Source organism: Drosophila obscura, unplaced genomic scaffold, assembly GCF_018151105.1.
Source record: "Drosophila obscura isolate BZ-5 IFL unplaced genomic scaffold, ASM1815110v1 contig_192, whole genome shotgun sequence".
NCBI classification, from domain to species: domain Eukaryota; kingdom Metazoa; phylum Arthropoda; class Insecta; order Diptera; family Drosophilidae; genus Drosophila; species Drosophila obscura.
In genome coordinates this window covers 3,848,129-3,871,479 of record NW_024542781.1, presented here as the reverse complement: position 1 = coordinate 3,871,479, position 23,351 = coordinate 3,848,129, and the positions used below count along the sequence as shown (strand labels likewise).

Sequence of the window (23,351 nt, the reverse complement as noted above, 5' to 3'; positions counted from 1 at the left end):
CAGTGACAAGCCAAAGGCAGAACAGATATAGGGACGGGACTGGGAGCTCCAATTGGAGGGGGAGTGGAGAAGGAGCACATCTGTCGCTGTTCCAAAATGTTAGCCAAACAATGAACGCAAATATTTTTTAGCTTTCGCTCGACAAGGTTTTAATGTGGAAAATAAATACCAACATTCACAGACAACGCGGATGAGTGCTGTTCCAGTTCAGGGCTCCGCGATGGCCTTCTTGGCGGCCAGCTTTTGGAGGAGTGTCAAGAAGCTGAAGGCCTGCGTTATAACCTGAAAGAAGGAGGTTCTAGAGTCACGTGGGAGCCGCGCGAAGAAGCAGATGCTTCTTACCGATCTCAAGCGATTCACATCCATCACGTAGAATTTTCCAGCAGTGACATACACGCCCCGGCGGCTGTTAACGAGAAAGATCAGGACGTCCTGGCGTAGGAGGTGGGCGTGTTTCCACCATCCGCCTCTCCAGAAGGCCTCTCCGGATCGGACGCTGTGCCGACTGAGCAGCTCTCCGCAATAGGTGAACATCAGCAGCTCGAACAGGGTCAGCGTCAGGTACTGAAACTGATTGACGATGCGCAGGAACTCGCGGCTGCCGGACACGCCCACGAACATCAGCAGACAAAGCTGTAGTGTGATCTGCATGGACTTGACCAGGCAGTACGGGCTGAATAGGTTCTCCAGCTCCGCGCAGCAGTACAGGATGAAGCGATGCAGACGCACACACTCCACGAGAGCACTGTGAAACACTTTCACCTGCCCAAGGTGATGCGATCCCGGGGAGATTCTCAGGAGATCTGTGGGATGCTCCTGGAGCACAGCATATTGATTCAGCTCCCGCGTGGAGGCGCCCTGGAGCAGCTCTTCTTGCAGCAGACTAACGAGGCAAGAAAACAGGACTCACCCAATTTAGTTAGCCAGATAAAATTCCACTCACCCCAGCCCCCTAATCGTCTCGCCCGAGAGCAGCTTGGAGTGCGCATCCAGGTTCTTCAGGCTGCAGTAGAGCACATCGAACTGGGCCAGCATCAGCAGGCACACGCCGACGAACAGGGATCCACCAAAGCCGAACGTGATGCCTACCGAAATCTGCCCGAATAGCTGAGTAGCATACACCGCCATGTAAGTGCCTGGGGCGAGGGCGTCGAAGGGATACCAGCAGGTAAGGGGAAGAGTCCGTACGCCCAGCATAAGAGGGGACAAGCCCCAGAGGAGCACCCCCAACAGGCAGGCTAGGACCCATGAGACCGTGAAGTTGCGGGTCCACCTTTGGGCTCTTTGAGTGCTCACAAAGGTCACGCCTGCGAGCGAGTGGTGGCGATACTCGCTATTGATATGCTTCATGAAGGCCAACAATCGCTTCGACCGCACGCACCAGTATATGTTTGCGTAGCCCGTGAAGAAGTATATGACGGTCATGGTCAAGGCATCGGTGATGGACTGCAGCTCGCCCGTTGGCAGAACGTCCAGCGTCGTCTTGGTGAACAGCAGACACAAGTGGAGCGAGATCAAGATCACTATCGAGCAGTAGGTCTTGGCCATCAGCCCGCCCACTAACCGCAGCCAACTGGGCCACCATCTGGGCAATCTCGGAGATGGCTCCATGCCCATCCCCAGCTGCACGCCCATCAGCATTCCAAACAATTCAGGCTCACGGGCAGGATCCAGCGACGCATCGTACCTGGTGTCCACATCAACGTTGCCGTGGAACTGAAGGCTTGCCATATGGTCAGACTTGGACTCGGAACCGAAGTGCGTATCTGGAGGCTTCGACTGGCTATTTAAGGGACCCTAAATGTATGCACTAATGAGTTTTTAAAAGTTTCCCCTACGAAGGTGTCTGCAGAGGCGTGTCTTATAATTAACATTTTCGTGATTTTGTCGTTGTTGTTGCTAACTAAATGCCTAATTGACTTTCCTTTAAAGTTTCTTAATAAGTACAGGAGGATAAAGAATAAAGGTATAGCCTGAATTTCTTAATCATACTCGTAGCAATTTATATCCAAGCATACATACTCGTTTTTAGTTTTACTTCAAACTCAAAAGAAATACAAGCTTGAATAGCACACCCATATGTGGGTGCACATACATATGTGTATATTACTAAGAGTACAGTGAACACTCGGAAAATAAATGAGAGTTCTATCCACGCAGGATCACATATACATTCACTATTTTATTCCCATACTCTTTGAGTACTGGTTATTAAAAATATACATAAAGCATATATATGTATGCCTATCAAGAGCTCGCGAGATTCAGCCAACTTTCAACTGAATACGTTCTAACTTGACCTAAACAAACATCCTTTGGTGGGCTTGTTTTGTTTTATTTAGCCCTTTATATGGGAGATACAAAATTCAATGGATATAGGATATTTAATTGAATACGCTAGCGTCACACTTGACCTTTGGCCGTCGAATGTGGGCCATTTGTGGGGGATATATTCTTAGAAATAATTGCAGTAAAATTTGCATTTATTGAATAGGAAAATGTATGTACAAAGGGTGGTGTGTACATTCAAGTGCCCCACAGCCTTGATAGAAGCGTGGCGCTCCGTATCGATGGAATTAAGCCTGGGAGATGGCTCATAGAAAATGCTAATTACCACGTGAACTTTGCACACCTCACAGGTGGCAAAATTCTCCGTGCGGAACACCACACCATATGTTTGCGTGTCGTGATCATGTAAATTTCTTGTACGTTTGCTTCTAACTCTGGTGAGGCATTTAATTAGACCTCAGCACCATGCAATTAATTTCACAAAATATTTAGAGAGCCATTGAGGTAGACAAGGGGGAACGGAGCCCAAGCCCACGAAGAGGTTTATCAGTTAGAATACCCGTACCGAATTCTTCAAATGCTCCAGTTACAAAAATGTGCGCAAGTTTTCGCGAACATCAAATATAAATAAATGCACACTAATTTAATTCCCTCTGGGCCGGCCCATCCGACCCCGGATTCAGTTTATTTTAAGAAATTGTTACACACTGTTGCCATAATGGCCATGAAGTGGCATACCCGGGCCCGGTCCCCGCTCCTGTCTGAGTTATCTCGGGTGCCTGGCCGCTCCTTGGCCAGATTCTTGCCAGCCTGTAAACGAGAAAACTTTACACCAAAGCGCTGTGTGCTTGAAGCTGAGCTTGGGCCTCGTCCGGGAGCGGAGTCTTGGTCTGCCTCTGTGCAATACAAAGTCAGTAACATTAAATATGTGCAGACACATTCGTACTCGCATCCGTAGTCTGCTCTTTAGTCAGCTCTTCAGTGTGTCAGACTGTGCTCACGCATGTCGAGTCTTTTTCCAACAGAAATTTACCTGCTGTGATTTATTCAATCAACTTGTGCGTCGCCCCAAACAGCGCGAGCTCCCTTTATTATTTAGACATCTTTGTTGTCGCTGTCGCTGCCGCTGCCGCTGCGCCTTATGGGAGTTTAATGTCACTTGCCTGGCTAAGCAAACTTTGCTGCCACATTTAATCTGCATAATTTTTATGAAAATTACCAAAGGAAAAAGGAAATACGAGTACGCAAAACAGACAGCGCAGCTGCCAAATCAGATACATTTTGAGGCACAGACGAATACGTGAATAGACATAGCTTCATGGAGTACATATTCTTAGCATTTGATGAGCTGCTTTAATCGTGGCGTACGCTAATGAAAAGAAAAATTCCGTACAGTCCTATGAGTATTATGTAGAATCACATTAAATAATATTAAACATACCGTTAAAATTTAAATATACATATATCCTTTACCATTGGAACGAAAATCTGAATCCATAAATTGATTGGATTGAATTATTCCTTACGACCAGCTCGGACATTTTTATGTACGAGCTCTGCTCACTTTAATCTTTATTCATAGTATGTATATTTTACGAGTAGCATCGCACCATTTCATAGCTATTCATGACATATTTCCGTAATCCAATGCTTTATGTTTTGCGTTAGTGCCACCTGGCGTATGCGCAATTTTTAATTAAATTCGCTCAGCACGAAACAAAAAAAAACAATTTAGCGCATTTTTCGCCAGCTGGAAAAATGTTTTTAGAGCTTTGTCTGACGACCATTTCGTTTCACCCAATCCCATCCCGTCCAATCCCGTCGCATTCCATGGAAGGCCACTCCCCACCCAAACGCCTTCCAGTGCTGAGTTCAGTCCGATTGCATTTTGCAGCAAACTTTTTAATTAATTGCGCTTGCCAATTTCGGGGGAAGTCAGTGCTTTTATTTCCCAACGAAGTTCCGAGTGAAGAGGACTGACGCGCAGAGGGCGGAGAGTGGACCACATGAACATCGCTAATTTGCTGCAGCCAGACAAGAGGCCCTCTTGTCTCTGGTTAGCACCACGTGGGAACTGGTCCACGGGCTGGAGCGTAGGTAGTCAATCAGTAAGCCATTTGCCGGTGGAGCCAGCCGGGAGGACGTAGCAGGGTCACGGCAGGCTCCTCCGCAGGTCCGACAGTCACGCGCTCCGCTCGCCTCATGTTTGCTAATTTATGCGCCGCTGCAGCTGCAGGGCGAGCGGCAAAAAGTTTGGCCACTGACGCGGCAACCGGAAGGGGACCACCAGGCGACAAGGAGCCTGTATTTGTTTTCGCTTCTCTTGTTCGCGCTTTAAACTCTGCTCTTACTTCAGTTCCGAATCCCCCACCCCATATTCATTACACATTGATGGCACTGTCCACATCTCCATTCTGCTTCGTTCTCGTTCTCATCCACATCTCCCACTCCCATCTCGATCCGGCCCCCGATTACAGTAGAATGTTGCCTTTTATTTCCTCCGGCGACTGCACAAAACAATTTGTCAAACAACAAAACTTTCTCCAGTCTCATAAAAGGATGAGGGCCGCGAAGTTGAAACACATTTCCACTTTTCAAGAGGGCACAAGGCCATTTAGCACCGAAGGCCCTCTCCTGAGGGAGGGTCGAATACTTCAAACTTTCAGTTGGGTCCGGTATCTGATATGATGTGTAACAAGTAAAAAAGCTGAGCCTGGGGTATTCCACCTTCACCATGATTGTAAGATCTCGCTTAGATAACTAAAATTATTCTGAACTAGTACTTATTCGTATGCGACACCGAAAACATTAAGACATTTGATTGAATTTTAAAATAATATTATTATATTATTTTATATTAATATTATTTTTATTTGATTTAAATTCTTTAAAATACGAAAATGTTTCTGATTATTTCTACGCTTTAAATAAGATTCATACAATACAGTAATATGTACATTTTTAAACAAAATTAAATTTTGTATTCAAATAAATTTTGCACTCGACATTGTAAACAGTATCAATAATTATATTAAATGTATGTAGGTACGCGTGTTTAGCTCTTTATTCTTTGTTGGCTTTAATTTTATTATTCGAAACTTGGCAAGATATTTCGATTATTAATTAAATTGTTATTTCATTATGGCCATGTAGTTTTCGAGTGCGCTTTGGCAAACCCACATCAACGATATCCCCATTTGACAGAGAATGTCTGTAAAAGCACTTGTTCCCAAATGGGCACGAACCCTCGCCTTTTTTAAAGTATTTGCAATCCTTGGCTCCCAATGCAGCGCGATAGTCGTTGAAAAGTTGATCCTTATCCTGCTGGCTGTCCACCCAAAATCCACTGGGGCAGACAAAGTCCGAAGCTATGCGACAAACTGGACACCCTCGCGTTACTTTATGATCGAAGTCTTGTTCTTGACGCCATTTGCGAATGCATTCCAGACAAAAGATATGGTTGCAATTGGGCAGGATTCCGAATCGGTTTTCTCGACCCGACTTTTCCATGATTTTTTCAAAGCATATTCCACAAGCCTTGTCCTTAGATCGAGAGATTGCAAAGGCAAGTTCCATGGCCTTTTCGTGCTGTTTCAAGCACTCCAGGTTGTGTTCCTTACGTTGAGCTCGATCCGTGGGATGCAGACAGTACTGGTCACACATCTTGCATAGTTCCATATGCATATGATACGGGAAATAGTCCGAATAATCCCACGAACTGTGATATGGACCAACCTCATTCAATAATGCGACATGGTTTCCGTTTTCATCAGCAATGTTTCCAGAAGCTTTATTCCTATTTTCGGTCAGGTCTTGCAGACTAGGCACAAAAATCGGGGCCTCCGCCCAGTTTCGGCACTTTGGACTGGTGCTTGGCTTGGTGCTTCCCATCACAGCATTATCTGGTGCAATGCAAATTTGATTCTCATTCTCTGGACTACCTTGACTTAAATCGTGAGAGAAGCGGCAAAGTGCCCCAAACTGACAAATGCCCTGCACATAGTAGCGGCATATATTTGGACTTGTGCCAACTGCGGGATCGATGCTGCAGACTTCACTCATTTTACTGGCACAACTGCAAAATGGTTTAATATGGAAAACCGTTTAATTCTCAACGAAGAGACAAAATTGTGGTTGTTTCGTTTACCTTTATACATATATGAATTATTTACTTCCCCCTATTCAATTTTGATAGTTGAATCATTGAATTTAAATCGAAAATATAGAACATCGAATGAAAACGTCAACTTTAGTTAAATATAATCAGTCAGTTGCATCATTTGAAATCAATTATTTTCAGTAACAACAAAAGTTTCTTTATCGGGCGCATGATTACAGACACACTGACGGAGTGAGTACGCAAGAGTATGGACTGTAAGTTTATTTTTATCGAATAAATGCATTCTTGTACTCTCGAGTATCCCCTAATAACTGGGTTATATGTATGTACATATGTCCTCTTCAGTTGCCGCCACTTGCCTGAACAATGTCACAAATTTATTTCATTTTGTCGTTTTGGTCGTTTTGTACTGAAATTTTGCAGTGCATGGTAGAAAAGTTTTTAATGCAATTTTGTGAAATATTTTCACTGTGATTTAGTTGAGCGCCCTGAAAATAGTGAGCATTGAGCCTACACTGATAAAAACATTTCAGCGCTGTGGTTGGTCCGACTGAACTGTTGGGGGTATGCAGCGCCTTTTATTTTGTCAGTGTATGGGAAACTTTGTGAGCTGCCAAATTGAGTTGGGAAGTTGCAAACTGTCTCTGACGACCACATATGAGTCTAATTCAATTTGAGGTAAGCGGCCAGGCACTTTCGACTCTTCCACGCACCGCCCCACCCCGTGCCCCATGTTAACTACAATAACAATTAGCATTAACATTGATGGGGTCGGGGTCTGGCCTTTCCCTGCCTGCGGTCGGCTTCTGTCGAGTCGGCGTCGGCGTCAGCATCGGCCTTTCCCATCCCATACTGTGGTTTGTTTGCCAGGTTTTCCAGATAAGATTTTCGTTGGGGTCCCGCGTGGCGCGTCTCTCGTCAGCTGAGAGTAAACTTAATTACGCCTAGGATCTGTATGCTGCAGCAGCTGCTTGTTAATGCGGTTTTCCTGCTTCTATCCTGCCATCCGCCATTCCGGGCTTTGAGGAATGTTTTGTTTATTAGCCAGCTCTTTCACGTAGACACATACCTACATAAATACATATGTACATATTCATGCGAGTGCATACATATGCTCATACGGACGTCTTGGTAAATGTTTTACTGTAATTAAGGCGCCCAGGCATCCAGGCCCACAGCCACAGTGCATTGTTGTAGCTCGACCAAGTGTTACCTGCTTTGTGGCTTAGCTAGAATTGAGACAAACTTGTCGAAAGTGTCGTAAAGTGTATCACAATTAAGAGAGAAAGACTGCAAAAAAGATAAAAGGGTTGTATGTAAATAAATAATTTAAAATGGTTTTCCTCAATGGTTTTGATCTCAGCCAACCGATCCAATTAATGCGCCTGGCTCGTATACTTGGGACCAGAAGTAGAGCAAAACCCAACTCCGATAATTAAAGTCAGCTCTTAGCTGTTAGTTCTTAGTCGAATTTAGTAAGGTATCTTCTCACTTCATTTCGGTGATGAAGGAAAACCAAATTAAAGACTTTAATGCAGTCTGCATGTGGCATAAGTACGAGTAGTGCTCTTCGAAGTAGAGGCCTTGACTGCATCGGTTAACTTGCGAGACATGGCACAGCTGAAGCCAAAGCTGTTTCTGCTCCTCGTATTCAGGTGTCTGCTGCCTTGATATTCAATTAATCACATTATGCAGGCAACCCGGCCCGAGTGTAGCAGCGGAGCCAAACCGAGCAACATAATCAGCCGTAACCGCCCTGAATGGAAACAACGTCTCGGCTTGTTATACAAATAGCTGGTTGCTAGTCAATTAATGGGACTGGCCAGGGAAATCCAACTAAATATTTTATTATGAGCCAACGTTTGTCTTGATTATGCTCCAGTCGGCCGCGCGAGAGGGGCGTTGCCGGCGGGCAACTGTGGATGGGCGCATAACTAATTGAAAACTTGCAAAACTTTTCCTCATTAATAATAAGCCAGACCAGAAACCCAGAGACCCAAAGAGCCTTGGCGACTATTTGCTTAAGAGCTTGAGTCGTTGTCGGAGTCGAAGTCGAAGTCGAAGTCGAATCGGAGTGGAGTGGCCTTTGCTCTCCTCTTTGACTGCGTCATCTTCTCATCCGTCAGTTTGATTTGCTCTAAATGATTTAATTACTTATTGCAAAGCGCTCCGAAAGCTATTATTAAGTTGGCTGCCCGCCAGGCCGCACTAAACACGCGTATTAGATTAATGTTGTGATTACACAGCCATCCCTGACCGGAACCATCTGCAGCAACGGCTGTTCCCTGTATTTCGAAGCGTTAACGAGTCGCAATCACTTTTTGCCCACTTTTAACATCTTCTCTGAGGTCGAGTCCGTTATGGCAAGGACGCTGCTGCTATTGAATTATGTATATTTTGTTGCAAGTTGCAGTCAAGACCCTCAAGTAAAATGGAAGCTTAAGGCGTGGCTGTCGAGATACCAATCTATTTCTTTGTCCGAAGTTTGAATTTCACAAACACAGATTACGGTGGGCAAACTCGAGGAAGAACAACTGGAATTATTATTACTATAATTATTATTTATAATTCCATTCCTCTTCAGTTTAGCATATAGACAAAGAGTAGATGTTAATAATTCTATATTGCATACGACAATAAATTAATTTTAAAGCGAGTTTATTTTTGATAAAAGCCAATAAATAAGTTGGCCAGAGCAAACTGTCTTATTTACTGCAGTATATCGGAATAATATTATTAAATATGTTTTAAAATATAAAAAAATAAAAAATGTTACAATCCTTCGAGCCGGATTTGAACCAGCGACCTATGGATTTCTATTGCATGTGTTTCCATCTACAGTCCACCGCTCTACCAACTGAGCTATCGAAGGTTGAATTTGTCGGGTGCTATTGTGGGTTTTGTATATGCGTGCAAGCGAGACAACTACTAAATGGCGCGCGGCGCACATTTCATTTCTAAGGCGTTGAACAGGCGCGACAGACAACTACAAACAACTACAACAGCAACAATGGAAATCAGAGGTGAGAGCTCAGAGCGTGTGGTGAATGTGGCAACAACGTCTTACCAGCCTTTAATTTACTTACTTGCTTTAGTCTGCAACAGTGCACTGGACAATTATATTATGTAAACAGCAATGTCAATGCTGCGTGTCATCAGCGCGCGCGTCATTGTGCTTGTATTGGTATTTTTGGTTTTTAGCACAATTTATTATTTGGAATGCAAATTATTGCTAAGTTCCCTTTTGATGACAGATTCAGGTTATTCCATTGCGGCTTCCTTCCGAGACTTCTTAATTTGTTAGAATGTTCGCTAAAACATCCAACCCTACAAAGTTACGCATATTTCAGGACACTTTGGGCCAGAATTCTGACCCACGCTATCGCAGGCATTCCATCAAGGAATTCAATCAATTATATTGTGTGTACGCAACGTACGCCGGGACCTAGTGGAGGCAGAAGAGGTAACTGGAATCCATTATAGCCATTTGCAAGCATGCAAATTACGCTGGGAGCGGAGTGTCAGCTAACGAACCCCCAGCAAAAGTGAAACAAATTCAATTTACAGCATGGAAAATGCAACAAGAATTACATTTTTTAATTGGAAAACTACAGCAACGAGACGGTTGAGATGAAGTGCGACGTGGGCAGGACAAGAGCTGGAGACATTGATGGGAGATGGAAGCGTGACCTTCATTACCTTCGCTTCACCCGACACAGTGGATAATTCCTCAATTTGAGAGATATATTGCCCTTGACCAGGAGCTGATCCAGCCGAGCCTCTGTGCTGATGCGATAGCATCGAAATATCTTGGCCAGCAGCAGCTTCATCAGCATCGTGGCATACCGGTAGCCGATGCACATGCGCAGTCCCTTGGTAAATGGCACAAAGGCAAAGGCATGACGGGGAGGCGCCTCTGGTCCGAAGTGCGCGTACGGATTGTAGGTGCGGGCCAATGGTCCCCACACCCGCTCGTCCCGCTGCATATTGTAGATGTCGATCCCAATCTGGGTGCCGCTTGGGATCAGAAATTCGTCGTCACCGCGCCGGAGCTGAAAATCCTGAGCTGCGGAGCGAAGGACCATGGGAACGGGCGCAAAAAGCCGCATGGCCTCGTTGATTGCCATTTCTGTGTAGGTAAGGCGCTCGAACTGCTCCAACGAAATGTCCCCGTAGGGCGGCAGCTCCGCCACTAACTCCTCATGGAGCTTTTCCTGGTAGCTCGGATGTATGGCCAGGCAGAGGATGGTGAAGTAGAGAGCCGTCGATGTGGTCTCGAAGGTCTGTCCGAGAGGAAAGCAAAGTCCGCTCTACCCTTAGGGCTTTAATCTAGAATCTCTTACTTACCGCTGCAATGGTGACATTCGCCTCATCTCTGACATCCTGCCAACTCAGTTGGCCTCGCTCAACATGCTCCCTCACCTGTTCAATGAAAATAGACTTGGATTTACTTCTTGGCTCCTGTTGCAATGGCTCCTTGGTGGTGTCGAGATCCACAACCGAGACAATCGGTGCCAGCAGCTGGCGGAACATGCAAATCAAAGGTCATAGGTCATACGGATGGCACGGAATCGGTCATCAATTTACCTGCTCCACAAACCCAAGGAGAACGCCAACAACCTTCTTCTGTTGGCCAAAAAGTACCGAGCGTCGATAGATGAACTCCGGATAGAGCCAAGGGGACAGCATTCGCTTCACACACACCTCCGTCAAGCTTTAAAGGATACATACACAAGCAAAAAGTGTTAAACTCTGCAACGAGGTGGTATCGATGCTCTGTCAAGGGATCAAGGGAGGACGAGGACAAGGAACCCCCCACCCCCCTTCGGTCCTTGTCGCCATTGAGGCAGAACGTGTCGCAATGCAAAAGCCTTTCCGCCCGAGGTGCTGCAAGATTGTAATTAGCTAATAGCCAAGAAAAAAACTGGCAGGACGGAGAAGCATGACATGATACTTGAAAGTCTATCCTGACGTAGACAAAGACATAGAGTCTCCAAAGCAAAGATGCTTACTGGTTATTAAGCAGATTGGTTTCGGTAGACGTATACTCTTTCCAAGTACAAGTCGGCACTGGTCCAACACTGCTTCCAAGGACTGACTACTTGCATTTAAATTTCGATATAAATCATACATTCAAGGAAACACACGTGCGGACTCTTTTCAGAATAAATTAAATATTAGATATATTCTATACTATTGCACATGCAATATATGTAGTTCCCATCAATGCAATGACTCACCCATTGTAGGCTTCGAATATGGCCGCGGAACCGTCATGCTGGAAATTCATTTTCCTGCCCATGGTTGTCTCTGCATCAGAATTATAAATTACGCACTTCGAAAATGAGATGCAAAGGGATTGGCTGGCTACTCACGACATGCTGCTTCCAGGACAATCTTCTTTAATATCTGATATATCTCCAATTCCTTGCCACCCTGTACACCCTCCAGGTCCAGCTTCTGCAGTAGAACCTCCGCCTCGGCATTAAAAATGGGCAAAAAGTTGCAGAGGATCTGACGCCCAAAGGCAGGATTGATGAGGCGACGATGCTTGTGCCAGCGAGGAGCGCTGGAGGTGAACAGCCCGTCGCCTATCGCCGAGCTCAGGAAGCGGTAGAAGTCTCCCTTGTTGGTGCAATGGTTCGAGTTGAAGATTTGCTCCACAGTTTGTGGGTCATTGACGTAGAGGAAGCAGCTGGTGCCCATCCAGGAGACGAAGGGTGCCTTGAACTTGTGCGACAGTCCGTCCATGTACTGCAGAAAGGCTGCAAAAGACTGTTAGCCCCAGCCTGGACTGGCTTCTCTCCGGCCGCTCTTACTCTCGGGATTCATCATTTGCAGGCCCATGCCGATTAGGGGCCAGCCGATAGGTCCCCTCATCTGCCAGGCGGCCTTGTAGTACCGTCGCCGGGTCCATAAAAAGTACGTCCACACCAGCAGCAACCATATGGCCAGAATGATGCAGGTGCCGAGCAGCATGTCGTTGAACTTGAGGGTCCGGTCCCCAGTCCGCACCAGAAATTAATTGTTTATCGCGCAACGTTCGAGTCCACACTGAGTCTAGGCATCCCAGCTCAGGCACGGCACCCATTGAGATTTCTATATGCAAGAGTATGTGGCTGGAGCCTCAGTGCGGGGATTACGCATTTGTGGCTCTAATGCGGAACTTTCCATGCCTGCCACGTCTCTAGCCTCTCGTTAGGTGACCATTCGCATGCGAGTCGCGTGCCCTGAAAATTATGCCAGTCAATATTATAATATGCAGTGGGCCAAAGCTGTTGGGCCTGTTTGAATTTACTCTTTTAACAAACAAAAATCCACCATGGATTGATATTTTTTGTATGCTCAAATTTTCCGTATTTATTGTTAAAAAATTCAACACAAATTAGTACGAGTACATCCGGAATTCCGCCTTGATTTTCTCATCCCCCTTATTATACTTTACTGGACCGATAAACGCGCTCAAAAAATCAATATACCCCTTGGCCGAAACCCCAGCTAGGCTCGACACATTGTAGCATGTTCTTGAACTTTATTTTGATTTAGTAATTGGTTAATTATTGGGCCAACGGATACGTCATTTAGGTAGGCGTGTCAGGCTTCGTGTTCCATGGGTTGTTCACTCAGCTCAATCCCTAACCCTACCCCTACCCCCATTGATACTCATTAAGCATTCATTTGGTTTTTTAATTATGCTTTTTATTCGCTATTAATATTTTTACAAATTGTTTTAGTTGTGTTGTTGTTTATTTCAATTATGTATTAAGTTATTTTTTAACAATTCAATTTCTTATTTCCTTCCGTATTTGCTTGACTTTTTATAATCCTCCTGCGGTGATCACGGCTTTCCATGTGTTATTTTAGTTCTGTTGAGATAGAGAGACACAAGCGGGCATGGTACACACATACATATGTACATACAGATGTACGTTGGTAGGCTACTTAGTAAAACTTAGTGCGCTATGTGTTGAGTGAAGAACGTCGCCTCCTCAGGTGTTCCAATGGCTTCTACATTTTAGGATCAGGATCCCATATTTGGATCCCTTAAAAATCGACAAAGTTGCACTCCACTCTCTTCTTAAGTGTAAGCTAGGTTTTAAAAGTTTGCGATATTTATTTTTTTGTGGACGTTGCGTTTCCAGTTTTGTCATTGGTTAGTTTTAGTTTATAGTTGTAAGTTGTGGTTTGCATCTGCATTAGCCTAAAGGATCAGTGGAAGTAAATCGTAGGCGTTGGTGTTACAATTTTTCAATCGGGTGTCTTTCGGAATTGATAGACGTAAGTACTCTACTGCCTGTTGTTGCAGTTATTACATAGGTTAGTATATAAATATATGCCAGTCATATTTCCTTAGTAGGTCTAGGTCTACCTTATATACACTTTTCATATGTCTAGCCGTAACTCCTCGAGGGACCTAAAGTTTGCCCTGCTTTATAAATAAATTATACACCTTTTTATTGTCAAAAATATTGACGACTCGCGACGACTCCGATTGTGGGTTTCCTGGCATTACACACAAGTTGTACAATATGATTATTAATCCTACTTGCTGTTATGTATATCAAGGATGACCTGCCCGAGCACATACATATATATGTACATATGTAGGTAATTGTTTTAAACTATACCAAGTTTTTAACTGGGGTTGACTCAATCTTATGGCACCTTAATGCGTTCTTTGTCACCTTTCATTGTTATCTCTAGAAACTTTTCGCATTTCAGATAAGATATGTACGCCCTTACAAATGTTGCTGTGGTTTGTGGCTCAATGAAGTAGAGCAGAAAAGTATTTCCGAGGAAGTCGCAGTCCTCATCTATCAAGCTGTGTGATATCTTCTTACATCATTGACTCCCATATGTATTGGCATCGGTAAGGGCATACACGTATCGGCTGGCCGAGCATTTCATTCTTATACAAATTTATTTGCAACTCTCAGGGCTGCTGCCTATTGACTTATTAAAAATATATTCATATATTATTTGTTGAACTCCTTTTGCTGCATATTGTAGGTGTTTTGTTTTGCACATTAATTTCAAACAAAAGAGAAAATCCTGCAGGCTGTGTCGATCTTAATCTATGTATAGGCAACTCATGCAAATATATAATGCATTGCATGTACATACATATATTCATACATTTATATATTTATACAAAATAAACTTTGCTTTCACATTGACGCTTGCATAAAAATGTTAATCAAAAAACACTGGCATGGTTCGTTTTTGACTGTTTGAGTCGGGGCTTAGACGGTGCAATTTCTCGTTTTTGTTATGTTGTGTGTGTTTGTGGGGGGGGACGGGACTGGCGTGGTGTCTCTATGGTGTGGCATGAGCATTTTGGGAGTGGCGGGGGCAAAAGCTAGGCTAAGGAACCCGTTGCGGTTCCAGATACTGGTTAGATATTAAATGGCTTATGACCATTAATGGAATTTAAGTGGTATTTCTCTGGTTAAATTTTCATCATATCATTCCTTTATACTTAGGCACAATACATTTATTTTGTTTTATTTTCCTTTTCACTTGACTTCTTTTTGAAGCTGTAACTTTTTGCTAAATATTTTGCTTCGCTTACAACTAAATACTACGCGTAAAAGCGTTTGTGTGTGTGTGTGATCAGTATGGGGATGTGTGTGTTGGTGTTGTGGCTAATTATTTCATATATTAAGCGATTATTTTTGCATATTCCTGCAATTATTTCTACTAAAATTTAAACATTTAAGCCGCTGGCCAATCATTTAAAGCTTTTCACAATCATGTTCATATGCAAAATAAAAAATATGTATAATAGGATTACAAAATCGACTCAATAAATAATACATCATTTAATTGTATGGTTGAACTATTTCTATTGCACGCTTTGGGTCGCGTGTTGGTGTATTCATTAGCTTACAGTCGTCTAGATAGTGAACCCTTGATTTTCGTAATTTACTTATTTCTTTTGTTTCTACCAACCGTTCTAATTGCTTAGGTTTCTCTTGTGGTTTTTGTTTTTGTTTAATAACGCAGAATGTATCACTTATAGCGGATGTGCCATCAAGAATGATAAACGAATGGTTCGAATTTGAAAAATGCTCGCTGGCTGAACGTAAAGGGACATGGACTCTGGGGGATGTTGGTTGCCATCGGTCTAAAACGCTTGGCTATCGCTTCTACTTTCTGGCTTTTTCTAAACAATTAAATTTGGGAATTTATTTTTTCACACATTTTCAACGCACGATTACAAAAATTATTGCCGCACAATTGGGAATTTCTTTCTCTTCGGGATTCGACTTTACACACATCTCTTTTATGTACTTTCAGCTTACACACTTTTCATTAGCTTAGTTTTGTTTTTGTCTTCAAAACAAAATACGATAAGCCCTACGTTTACTATGAATGCTACAGAGTAGACAACAACTTATGTTTTTATGTTTTTCTTCCGTGTTTAGTTTGCTTTTGTTTTTTGTGTGTTTGTTGCTGATTCTTAGTTAATTCGCTTCGAGATGATTAACTCTCCGCCTGCTGGTTGGCCGTGAACTGCGTTATGCCATCGTTTTCCATGGACTCGAGGATATCTGCCACATACACAGCCACATCGGTGTGGCTCGTCTCGCCGCGACGTATGAATGGCATCTCCAGCAGTCGACTGTACTTAGGCCTGTCACTCTCCTTTTTAATGAGGCTGCAACAAATGACGCAATGAAAAGCGACTGAATATACAAATTCCAAATTTTATAGTGCTTACCAAGTGTTGACGAATTCCACAAACTCTTTGGAGAACTCCATGCCATTGTAAGAGGTCATTAGTCGCGGCGGTTCGCCTTGCACAACCTAAGGGATGTAAGAACATGATAAACATGCTCAACTCTTACTTTCAAAACGCCCAGCTCACCTGGCAAAGCTGCTCAAACACCGAGTCCCATTTGCGATATGGGAAATTACCTGTCGCCACCTCCATCAAAGTGATACCCAAGGACCACACATCGCTTCGCACATCGTAGCCCTTGGCACGCTCTGGATCGATGCGCTCAGGCTGCAGAAAAATTCAAAATTGCGAAATATCAAAAATGAATGTCATTTCGATTTTTTCCGTTTGCTTACCGCCATGTAGGGTCTGCAGCCCGCATCCTTGGTCTTGGCTATCGAGTCAACTAGTTGGCCCGATATTCCAAAATCACACAGCTTGATGTCGCCTCGGCGATGCAGCAAGATGTTGCTGGGCTTTACATCACGATGTATTATCTTGAGCTCCTCCTTCAAATAGTTCAACGCGTTCACCGTGGCAACCGTGATTTTGGCGAGGATGGACTCTGGCAAGTGGCGCTGCTGCTTCTCGAATATGTACTTGTAGAATTTGTCCAACGACGTGTCCATCAGTTCCATGCATATCCAGCAATCGCCCTCCTTGAAAAGCGCTCCATAAAACTGAACAATGTAGATGCATTCATTGGACTTCATGACCACCTCTAGGTCCATGAGCAGCTGCTTTTGTTCCTTTTCGTCGACAGTAGAGCGGATGCGCTTCACTGCCATGACCTTATCCAGCTTCTTGAATATCATCTTGTTGACGGCACCAAAGGCTCCTCGCCCTATTTCGCCCTCATCCTCGAGATCATCTGAAGTGAACTGATGTGTGTTCGCAGCACCCTCGCCAAACTGTAGCTTGCCACAGGCCTGCTGGCGTATACGCTCCCGATGCCGGTCTGTTGCAGTGCTGCTGCTGCTACTGCTTGAAGCCGGCGCAGTGCCGCCTCCGCCACCGGAACAACCGGCACCGCCGGCACTACTGCCACTGCTGATGGCCATCGGGGGCTGTGCACTAAAACGCAGCGCCACATTGTTATGTTGAGATGAGGAACTTGATCCCGAGGATGTAGACCCGGACGAAGTCGACGAGGTTGACGAGGGCGGATGGCGAATGCTGAGGTTGTTAAGACTGAGCTGATCGGGAGGGTTGCGCGATCGACTGGGTCCAGCTGTAATTTATTAATTTGTTTTGTGCTTACTTTTTTGGCTTATCAACTTATCAACTTAGCAGTGCACTCCACTCCTCTTCCCACAAATATGTTCCAGTGGTGGCCGCACTTATGTGTGTGAGTATGTACATATGTACGTACATATTTATATACATATGTACACATATATCTGATTGTGGTGCTGTGTGTATGTCAAGTGCGTGGGCAGAGGCAGGAAAAATAAATAATACTCACTGGCAAACAAATTTTTCGGTCGCTCGGCCATTGTGACTGACGGCTGCTTCGGGATACTAGCAGAACAGAAAGTATTGATATTGCTTTGTTGCCAAAGGACGTCTGTCGCTGGTCTTTTCAGAGGGCGCCGCGCCCCGAATACAACACGTCGACTGAGACTTTGAAAGGGCCGAAGAGTGCGCTTATTTTTCCGTCGCTTGGTTTTCCTGTGGGTCCAACTCAACACTTTTCTCTTCTGCGGTTAAAGTGCACATTTATGCACTTTTTAAGTAATTTACATAAATACCCAACCAATAGAGCTAGAGATGACACATTGATTTATTTCGAGGTATCGATAGTGGACACGCCAACGAGCGATTTGCCTCGATAGCTAACACGTCCAAATATGGTCACACAGCTGTAACCAAAAAATAAAATAAACAAATCGCATAATCATGTCCAGCGGATTTGCGCGTAGCTCGTACAAGTTGTTTGTGGGCAACCTGCCGTGGACCATCAGCAGCAAGGAGCTGAAAACCTACTTCTCCCGCTACGGGCACGTGGCCAATGCAGAAGTAGTGTTCGACAAGCAGCAGGGACTTTCAAAGTACTACGGATTCGTAGTCTTCAGCCAGCGGGATGCCTACAACAGCGCCAGCAATCAGAACACCCACTTCCTCGAGGGCAGGGTACTCAACGTGCAGCGTGCCAACGAAAGTCAATAAAGTTACTTGAGAAATATACAAATGTAATCTTATAGAGGTTTAATTACGTGTACCGGAGCCAAAGAAATATTTCGATTGTTTCATTTTTAGTTCCTAAAACTGTGCTTCTTACTTGGGTAGGTAGAACTTTGACTTTGTCCCAACCACTGCCTGTACATTGGAATGTCCACGTTCGGTGATGAGTTTCGAAAGCTCGTCCTTGATCTGCTCAACGAGATATGGGCCCTCGTAGACCAGAGCAGTGTAGATTTGGATGTACGAAGCGCCCGCCTCAATCTTCTGATACGCATCACGACCGGATGAGACGCCGCCAACACCAATTATGGGAACTTTTCCGTTGGTGAGCTGATACATCTGGGCAATCATCTCTGTGGAGCGGGCTCTGAGCGGCTTTCCGCTCAAACCGCCTCTCTCTGTGGTCCACTTACTGCCGTGCAGATTGTCCCGCGACACTGTCGTATTGGCCACAATGAGACCATCCACGCGACTCTTGTTCCGCTTAATGACTGCCACTATGTCGATCATGTCGGAGACCTCTAGGTCGGGCGATAGCTTGAGCAAGATCGGGACATTACGGTTCTTTTCCAGACCCGACCGCGCCTCGTTCACTTGTTCGAGCAACTCGGCAAGCTTCTCCTTGCTCTGCATATCCCTTAGTCCTTTCGTGTTGGGACTGCTCACATTGATTACTAGATAATCCGCCACGGGCCCGAAGACCCTGACTCCCTGTACGTAGTCAGAGACTGGGGTCAGGGTGTCTCGATTGCGCCCCAAGTTAACGCCCACTATGGCATTAAAATTCTCCTTTTTTCTCGCCTCGCTAAGCCGCTGCAGAACAGCTTGGTGGCCATCACTGTTAAACCCATAACGATTTATAATAGCTTTGTCTTCAGATAGGCGGAACACTCGAGGCCTCGGATTTCCCTCCTGAGCATTGGGCGTGACAGTTCCTACCTCAACAAAGCCAAAGCCTAGATCTTTCAGGCCGGATACGGCCTCGGCATTCTTGTCAAATCCAGCGGCGATGCCAATCGGATTGCTCAGCAGGCGACCAAAAAACGGGGTATTCAAATTGATGTCATCTTGATATTCGGAGACAGGATAGACACGATACTTGCACGCGAGCACAGCCAAGCTGTGGCTGGCCTCTGCAGGCAGCAGACGCACGGCCGGCATAATAAACGTGCGGAAGAACCGGTCCTTGTTGTTGTACGCCGTAATACCCATCAGCAAGGCGGTGGCCCCTGCCGTGACAATTCCCAGCGACCGCATGCGACTCTAGATGGACAAACATAAGACCTCATTGCTTTTGTAATCCATAATATTGCAAACTTACGAATTTCTTAACATTCTCCATCGCCCCCATCTTCCGTTTAATCGATCTTGACTAATCGAATTATTTAAAGTTGACTATCGAATTAGAACAGGAAGATTCAGTAGGTTTATTGTTTAGAAAAAATGTTAGATTTCGATTTCGTTTGTATAAATTTCGTTTAAAAGCATATAATTAATTAATTTTTGAATGTATCGATAGACAGACTATAAATAGCTCACTTGCACATCTCTATGCTGAGTCAGATGTTTGTTATTGTTTTTGGCCAGCTGAAACGAAACGGAATTTTATTAAATAAATAAATGTATGTCGCATGAATAGTCGCAAATTCGTAGACTTTCAAAACCATGAAGGGAGGAACGTTTCGCAACACGCAATGGGACCCCACGCTGCTGACCTCCCAAATCATTTCGATGCAGTTCTGCGTGTACTTCACACTGGGCCTGCTTGTGTTTGTGGCCAACAAGTTGTCTGGCGACAACTACACACTGGACCATCTATTCGAATATCGTGTATGCATTTTAAACAACAAGCCCTGCTGACATAAGCTTCATGGATCCCGTTTCCGTTTAACCATCTAGGAAATACACATATACGACCTGGGCGGCCGGCTGGTCATTTGCGCCTTTGTCGTAAATGCGTTTGTGGCTTCGCTGGCTCTGTGGTGCATAGTAAGACGAGCAAAGCTATGTCTGGACTTCAGGTGATTATTCCCCGCACAAGCACTTGAAGTTATCCTAATCTGTCTCTTCTCTCCTATTTCTCCGACGCAGCTGTACCTTCCATGTCCTGCACTTGCTGATCTGCTGGTGGTACAACCGTTCATTCCCCGCAAACGCCTCCTGGTGGCTGCTTAACGTCATAACAGGAACCATCATGTGCATAGGAGGGGAGTTTCTCTGTCTTCAAACCGAAATGAAAGAGATTCCAGTGGGTTATGCTGCGCTCAACCAAAAGTCGGACGTTTGATGGTCCCCAATGCCATCCACTTGTGATGCTTGCTAGCTTTTCCAAGCCACCCAATTCTCTAACGTACATGTAATTTATTGTTAAACTAGAATACGATTACATAGCATATACTCTGTCGTGTGTGTTGGACTAATGTAATATCTGGTAGACGAAGGGTGGCCCGTGCTTCAGCTTGAGTCCCGCTGGCACCATCCCCGGTAGCATGGAGATCTTTGCTTCTGGCCCGCTGTAATTGCGCGAAATCAGCGGCCAGAAATGCACCTCCCGTGGAACAAACATCCAGTAACTGAAGGCCAACGTTAGGGTAAGGATCAGGGAGCCCAGCACAAACAGCATCCAGCAGAGACCGCGTTGTTGTGCCTTCTGCATATTGTCTCGCAAGCAAACAGACACACTCGAAAATGTACACAGCTGATCCGCAAAAAATTCAGCAAACAAATGCACCAAAAAATGCTCGTAACTGAACAACACCCGAATCGCTCGCGCTGGTGTGGTCATGCAGCGGTAGCTTCCACTTGTGTCACGTCGATTTCCTTTTTTAAATTTTAGTCACAACGCAACACAAGAAAGTTGCTCCGCAAGCTTCGAGCTTTACTCACTTCGCAAATTTATCTGCGAAGACAAACAAAGAATCGACAGCACGAGCTCGCTCCCCTTCCCTATGCCTGCTGCCCATGCCCCCACAATGCACAGCGAACTAATCAGGTTTGTCTAATCTAATCTAATTAGTGTATGGGACCACGATCGTTATTTCCGTCGCCGGCAGGCCAGACTTCGCTGTACGAGTATTCCAATTTACTCTCGTTGCTGGATGCTTTGCTTGCTCGCCTCGAAACCTTTCCGGATCGCACTCTTAAAATGGCACTGACTACTCGTTTACTGTTCGTGGTCCATGCTGAGTGCATGCTACTTGAAGCTTCGACGAAGAACACGTTGGGGGACAAAGCTCTTTCCTTAAGCTCCAAAAGGTCGCTAACCCCCCAGCTATGAAATTCAAGTGGGATGTTGTAACACACTAAGCTAGAGGCTCCATTTTATAGCCGTCAGCTTATAGTTCCATAGCAATTAGCTTATAGGTGGATACCACTCAGCATTCAGTTTCTTAGCACTCACCAAAAAATCAAGGGACACTTCAATGTGGCTATTGAGTTCCCTAAATTCCGAGTTGGCCCAGGGACAGATCTTGAGAACAGATCCTTTTGTAAAAACTAAAGCTTGTCCAGATGTTCCCTCCTCTCGAAACACACTTAAGCATCTAAGTTTTGTATCTTTGCTATAGTTTACTCCTAATTAAATTTATTTAATACTCCATACGAATGTGAATACAATTTAAACCTACATATGTATGTACATATATGTACTACACGCATACATATGTACATATTTACATAAGTAAACACATGCATATGTATGTATGAAAAAATTTTTAACGCAATGTGTCTTATGGCTTTTTATTTCAGAAATAATTGCAGTAGTGCTAAAACTATAATCAAAATGATTAAATTTTATTATATTAAATAAAGAGCAGAGCATTGGGAATCGAGCTCAAATTTTTATTATTCTCTTTAGTTTCTTTAACTGTTTGCCTTCTTTTCAATTATTATTATTTAAACTTAGGCTCATGTAACAATATTTATGACTTCATGTCTGTATCGTTGCATTGAGAGATTACCATTCGTGGCATAGAGAATGAAAAACTAAGCAACTCACTTTGTATCTTATTTTGGAATCTCAAAGAAAACTGCTCTGATATCCGAGTATCTTTTGAAGTATCGAATTTGGATACTGAGGCTTGACTATGTAACGTATGCATATGTATTCCTGTACCCCATTTATTCTCTTTCCACCTAATGATTTATATTCTAGTTGCTTCCTTACAGTCTGTTACATTTCTCCTCTCTCTCTCTCTCTCTGTCTTCCCACCTTCTTGCACAGCACCCATCATGTATCCTTTCAAAAGAGTGGGTATACCCGCACTCGATTGGACGATATATATATTATGTACTTACTGATTTGAGTATGCAAACTGTATCGAATTGTGGTCAAAGCAAGCTCTCAAGTTCGCAAACGCTGACAAAATTTGTTTGTCTTTTTGTCGCCCTCCATGGCATGTATGGTATGTATTGTGCTTAAATGTGTGGGACTACAAAAACAGGTTTCTTTTCTGTTACAGACTGTCCCAAAAAAGTACAACGTTTAGTTGTTAAGGAAGCTAATTAGTCTATGGGATAAATCAGACTACATAGATGTTTTTTTTTTCATTTGCTAAATTATTAAATTTATGTTTAGCAAACTTTATTTTTTAATATTTTCTTTGTGTTGATTTCTTGTTTCATATAGTACATTATATCTCGATTTATATATGTTAATATATATATATCATTACTATTTATCGTTTCATGTTTAAAATCATCAATTGAAGTTCAAGTTTTGCGCATTCATCATCTTGATCCGCTATCGACAGTATACATATATACTCCCATGTATATATATATTTATTTATATATATTTGTATTTGAAAATTCCAAGAGAAATGATGTGTGAGAAGTATAACTTATGGACAAAAATTCAAAATTGTATCAGTTGCTTAAATATTTCTTATATTGTGGTGTTTATCATATTTGTAATATGTGTGTGTGTGTGTGTGTGTTGGTAAATCCTTCCTTAATTCGTTCCATATGTGTGCATCGTCTTCGCTTTGCTTCAATGAAATAGAAATTGTTGTTGTTTCGTTGATGGGGCAGATG

The 23,351-nt window shown here is 43.9% G+C and overlaps 8 protein-coding genes and 1 non-coding gene across 9 annotated transcripts; 2 read left to right on the top strand and 7 right to left on the bottom strand.

The window, feature by feature from the left end:
- Positions 1-148: 148 nt before the first annotated feature.
- LOC111065658 (putative odorant receptor 85e) lies at positions 149-1,741 on the bottom strand. Its single transcript, XM_022353955.2, has 3 exons — positions 944-1,741; positions 343-883; positions 149-282 (listed from the first exon to the last, which is right to left on the bottom strand). The coding sequence occupies exons 1-3, from the start codon at positions 1,729-1,731 to the stop codon at positions 208-210; spliced, it is 1,404 nt and encodes a 467-aa protein (XP_022209647.2). The 5' UTR covers positions 1,732-1,741; the 3' UTR covers positions 149-207.
- Positions 1,742-5,227: 3,486 nt separating this feature from the next.
- LOC111065581 (probable E3 ubiquitin-protein ligase makorin-1) lies at positions 5,228-6,546 on the bottom strand. Its single transcript, XM_022353817.2, has 2 exons — positions 6,437-6,546; positions 5,228-6,364 (listed from the first exon to the last, which is right to left on the bottom strand). Exon 2 carries the CDS (start codon positions 6,349-6,351, stop codon positions 5,413-5,415), a length of 939 nt encoding a protein of 312 aa, XP_022209509.2. The 5' UTR covers positions 6,352-6,364; positions 6,437-6,546; the 3' UTR covers positions 5,228-5,412.
- A 2,641-nt stretch (positions 6,547-9,187) lies between these two features.
- Positions 9,188-9,281, bottom strand: Trnay-gua. Its single transcript has 2 exons — positions 9,245-9,281; positions 9,188-9,223 (listed from the first exon to the last, which is right to left on the bottom strand). It is a non-coding gene; the product is annotated as a tRNA-Tyr (tRNA).
- Positions 9,282-10,084: 803 nt separating this feature from the next.
- On the bottom strand, positions 10,085-12,451 carry LOC111065578 (probable cytochrome P450 313b1). Its single transcript, XM_022353814.2, has 6 exons — positions 12,229-12,451; positions 11,785-12,174; positions 11,650-11,719; positions 10,997-11,123; positions 10,757-10,930; positions 10,085-10,692 (listed from the first exon to the last, which is right to left on the bottom strand). The coding sequence occupies exons 1-6, from the start codon at positions 12,386-12,388 to the stop codon at positions 10,105-10,107; spliced, it is 1,509 nt and encodes a 502-aa protein (XP_022209506.2). The 5' UTR covers positions 12,389-12,451; the 3' UTR covers positions 10,085-10,104.
- Positions 12,452-14,869: 2,418 nt separating this feature from the next.
- LOC111065579 (dual specificity mitogen-activated protein kinase kinase 4) lies at positions 14,870-17,929 on the bottom strand. Its single transcript, XM_022353815.2, has 5 exons — positions 17,599-17,929; positions 16,490-17,364; positions 16,281-16,421; positions 16,134-16,219; positions 14,870-16,070 (listed from the first exon to the last, which is right to left on the bottom strand). The coding sequence occupies exons 1-5, from the start codon at positions 17,627-17,629 to the stop codon at positions 15,896-15,898; spliced, it is 1,308 nt and encodes a 435-aa protein (XP_022209507.1). The 5' UTR covers positions 17,630-17,929; the 3' UTR covers positions 14,870-15,895.
- A 39-nt stretch (positions 17,930-17,968) lies between these two features.
- LOC111065585 (SRA stem-loop-interacting RNA-binding protein, mitochondrial) lies at positions 17,969-18,400 on the top strand. Its single transcript, XM_022353820.2, has one exon. The coding sequence runs from the start codon at positions 18,033-18,035 to the stop codon at positions 18,300-18,302; it is 270 nt and encodes an 89-aa protein (XP_022209512.1). The 5' UTR covers positions 17,969-18,032; the 3' UTR covers positions 18,303-18,400.
- LOC111065580 (dihydroorotate dehydrogenase (quinone), mitochondrial) lies at positions 18,319-19,823 on the bottom strand. Its single transcript, XM_022353816.2, has 2 exons — positions 19,639-19,823; positions 18,319-19,580 (listed from the first exon to the last, which is right to left on the bottom strand). Exons 1-2 carry the CDS (start codon positions 19,666-19,668, stop codon positions 18,411-18,413), a joined length of 1,200 nt encoding a protein of 399 aa, XP_022209508.2. The 5' UTR covers positions 19,669-19,823; the 3' UTR covers positions 18,319-18,410.
- Positions 19,824-19,856: 33 nt separating this feature from the next.
- On the top strand, positions 19,857-20,714 carry LOC111065582 (protein SYS1 homolog). The gene is made up of 3 exons (XM_022353818.2): positions 19,857-20,147; positions 20,217-20,338; positions 20,409-20,714. Exons 1-3 carry the CDS (start codon positions 19,983-19,985, stop codon positions 20,602-20,604), a joined length of 483 nt encoding a protein of 160 aa, XP_022209510.1. The 5' UTR covers positions 19,857-19,982; the 3' UTR covers positions 20,605-20,714.
- On the bottom strand, positions 20,651-21,542 carry LOC111065584. Its single transcript, XM_022353819.2, has one exon. The coding sequence runs from the start codon at positions 21,100-21,102 to the stop codon at positions 20,734-20,736; it is 369 nt and encodes a 122-aa protein (XP_022209511.1). The 5' UTR covers positions 21,103-21,542; the 3' UTR covers positions 20,651-20,733.
- Between the last annotated feature and the right edge of the window lie 1,809 nt (positions 21,543-23,351).

What these genes read in the sequence shown, in the direction of transcription:
- LOC111065658 (XM_022353955.2), bottom strand. Translation starts at nt 1,731, where the DNA reads ATGGCAAGCCTTCAGTTCCACGGCAACGTTGATGTGGACACCAGGTAC. An exon ending in GAGACGATTAGGGGGCTGGG is followed by an intron (nt 884 to 943) that starts GTGAGTGGAATT and finishes TTGCCTCGTTAG; the next exon opens with TCTGCTGCAAGAAGAGCTGC. An exon ending in ATGTGAATCGCTTGAGATCG is followed by an intron (nt 283 to 342) that starts GTAAGAAGCATC and finishes TCCTTCTTTCAG; the next exon opens with GTTATAACGCAGGCCTTCAG.
- LOC111065580 (XM_022353816.2), bottom strand. Translation starts at nt 19,668, where the DNA reads ATGGGGGCGATGGAGAATGTTAAGAAATTC. An exon ending in TGGAGAATGTTAAGAAATTC is followed by an intron (nt 19,581 to 19,638) that starts GTAAGTTTGCAA and finishes TTGTCCATCTAG; the next exon opens with AGTCGCATGCGGTCGCTGGG.
- LOC111065584 (XM_022353819.2), bottom strand. Translation starts at nt 21,102, where the DNA reads ATGACCACACCAGCGCGAGCGATTCGGGTGTTGTTCAGTTACGAGCAT.
- LOC111065581 (XM_022353817.2), bottom strand. Translation starts at nt 6,351, where the DNA reads ATGAGTGAAGTCTGCAGCATCGATCCCGCAGTTGGCACAAGTCCAAAT.
- LOC111065579 (XM_022353815.2), bottom strand. Translation starts at nt 17,629, where the DNA reads ATGGCCGAGCGACCGAAAAATTTGTTTGCCA. An exon ending in ACCGAAAAATTTGTTTGCCA is followed by an intron (nt 17,365 to 17,598) that starts GTGAGTATTATT and finishes AATAAATTACAG; the next exon opens with CTGGACCCAGTCGATCGCGC. An exon ending in TGTTTGAGCAGCTTTGCCAG is followed by an intron (nt 16,220 to 16,280) that starts GTGAGCTGGGCG and finishes TACATCCCTTAG; the next exon opens with GTTGTGCAAGGCGAACCGCC.
- LOC111065585 (XM_022353820.2), top strand. Translation starts at nt 18,033, where the DNA reads ATGTCCAGCGGATTTGCGCGTAGCTCGTACAAGTTGTTTGTGGGCAAC.
- LOC111065582 (XM_022353818.2), top strand. Translation starts at nt 19,983, where the DNA reads ATGAAGGGAGGAACGTTTCGCAACACGCAATGGGACCCCACGCTGCTG. An exon ending in ACCATCTATTCGAATATCGT is followed by an intron (nt 20,148 to 20,216) that starts GTATGCATTTTA and finishes TTAACCATCTAG; the next exon opens with GAAATACACATATACGACCT. An exon ending in AAGCTATGTCTGGACTTCAG is followed by an intron (nt 20,339 to 20,408) that starts GTGATTATTCCC and finishes TCTCCGACGCAG; the next exon opens with CTGTACCTTCCATGTCCTGC.
- LOC111065578 (XM_022353814.2), bottom strand. Translation starts at nt 12,388, where the DNA reads ATGCTGCTCGGCACCTGCATCATTCTGGCCATATGGTTGCTGCTGGTG. An exon ending in TGTCCTGGAAGCAGCATGTC is followed by an intron (nt 11,720 to 11,784) that starts GTGAGTAGCCAG and finishes ATTCTGATGCAG; the next exon opens with AGACAACCATGGGCAGGAAA. An exon ending in CGAATGTCACCATTGCAGCG is followed by an intron (nt 10,693 to 10,756) that starts GTAAGTAAGAGA and finishes CCTCTCGGACAG; the next exon opens with ACCTTCGAGACCACATCGAC.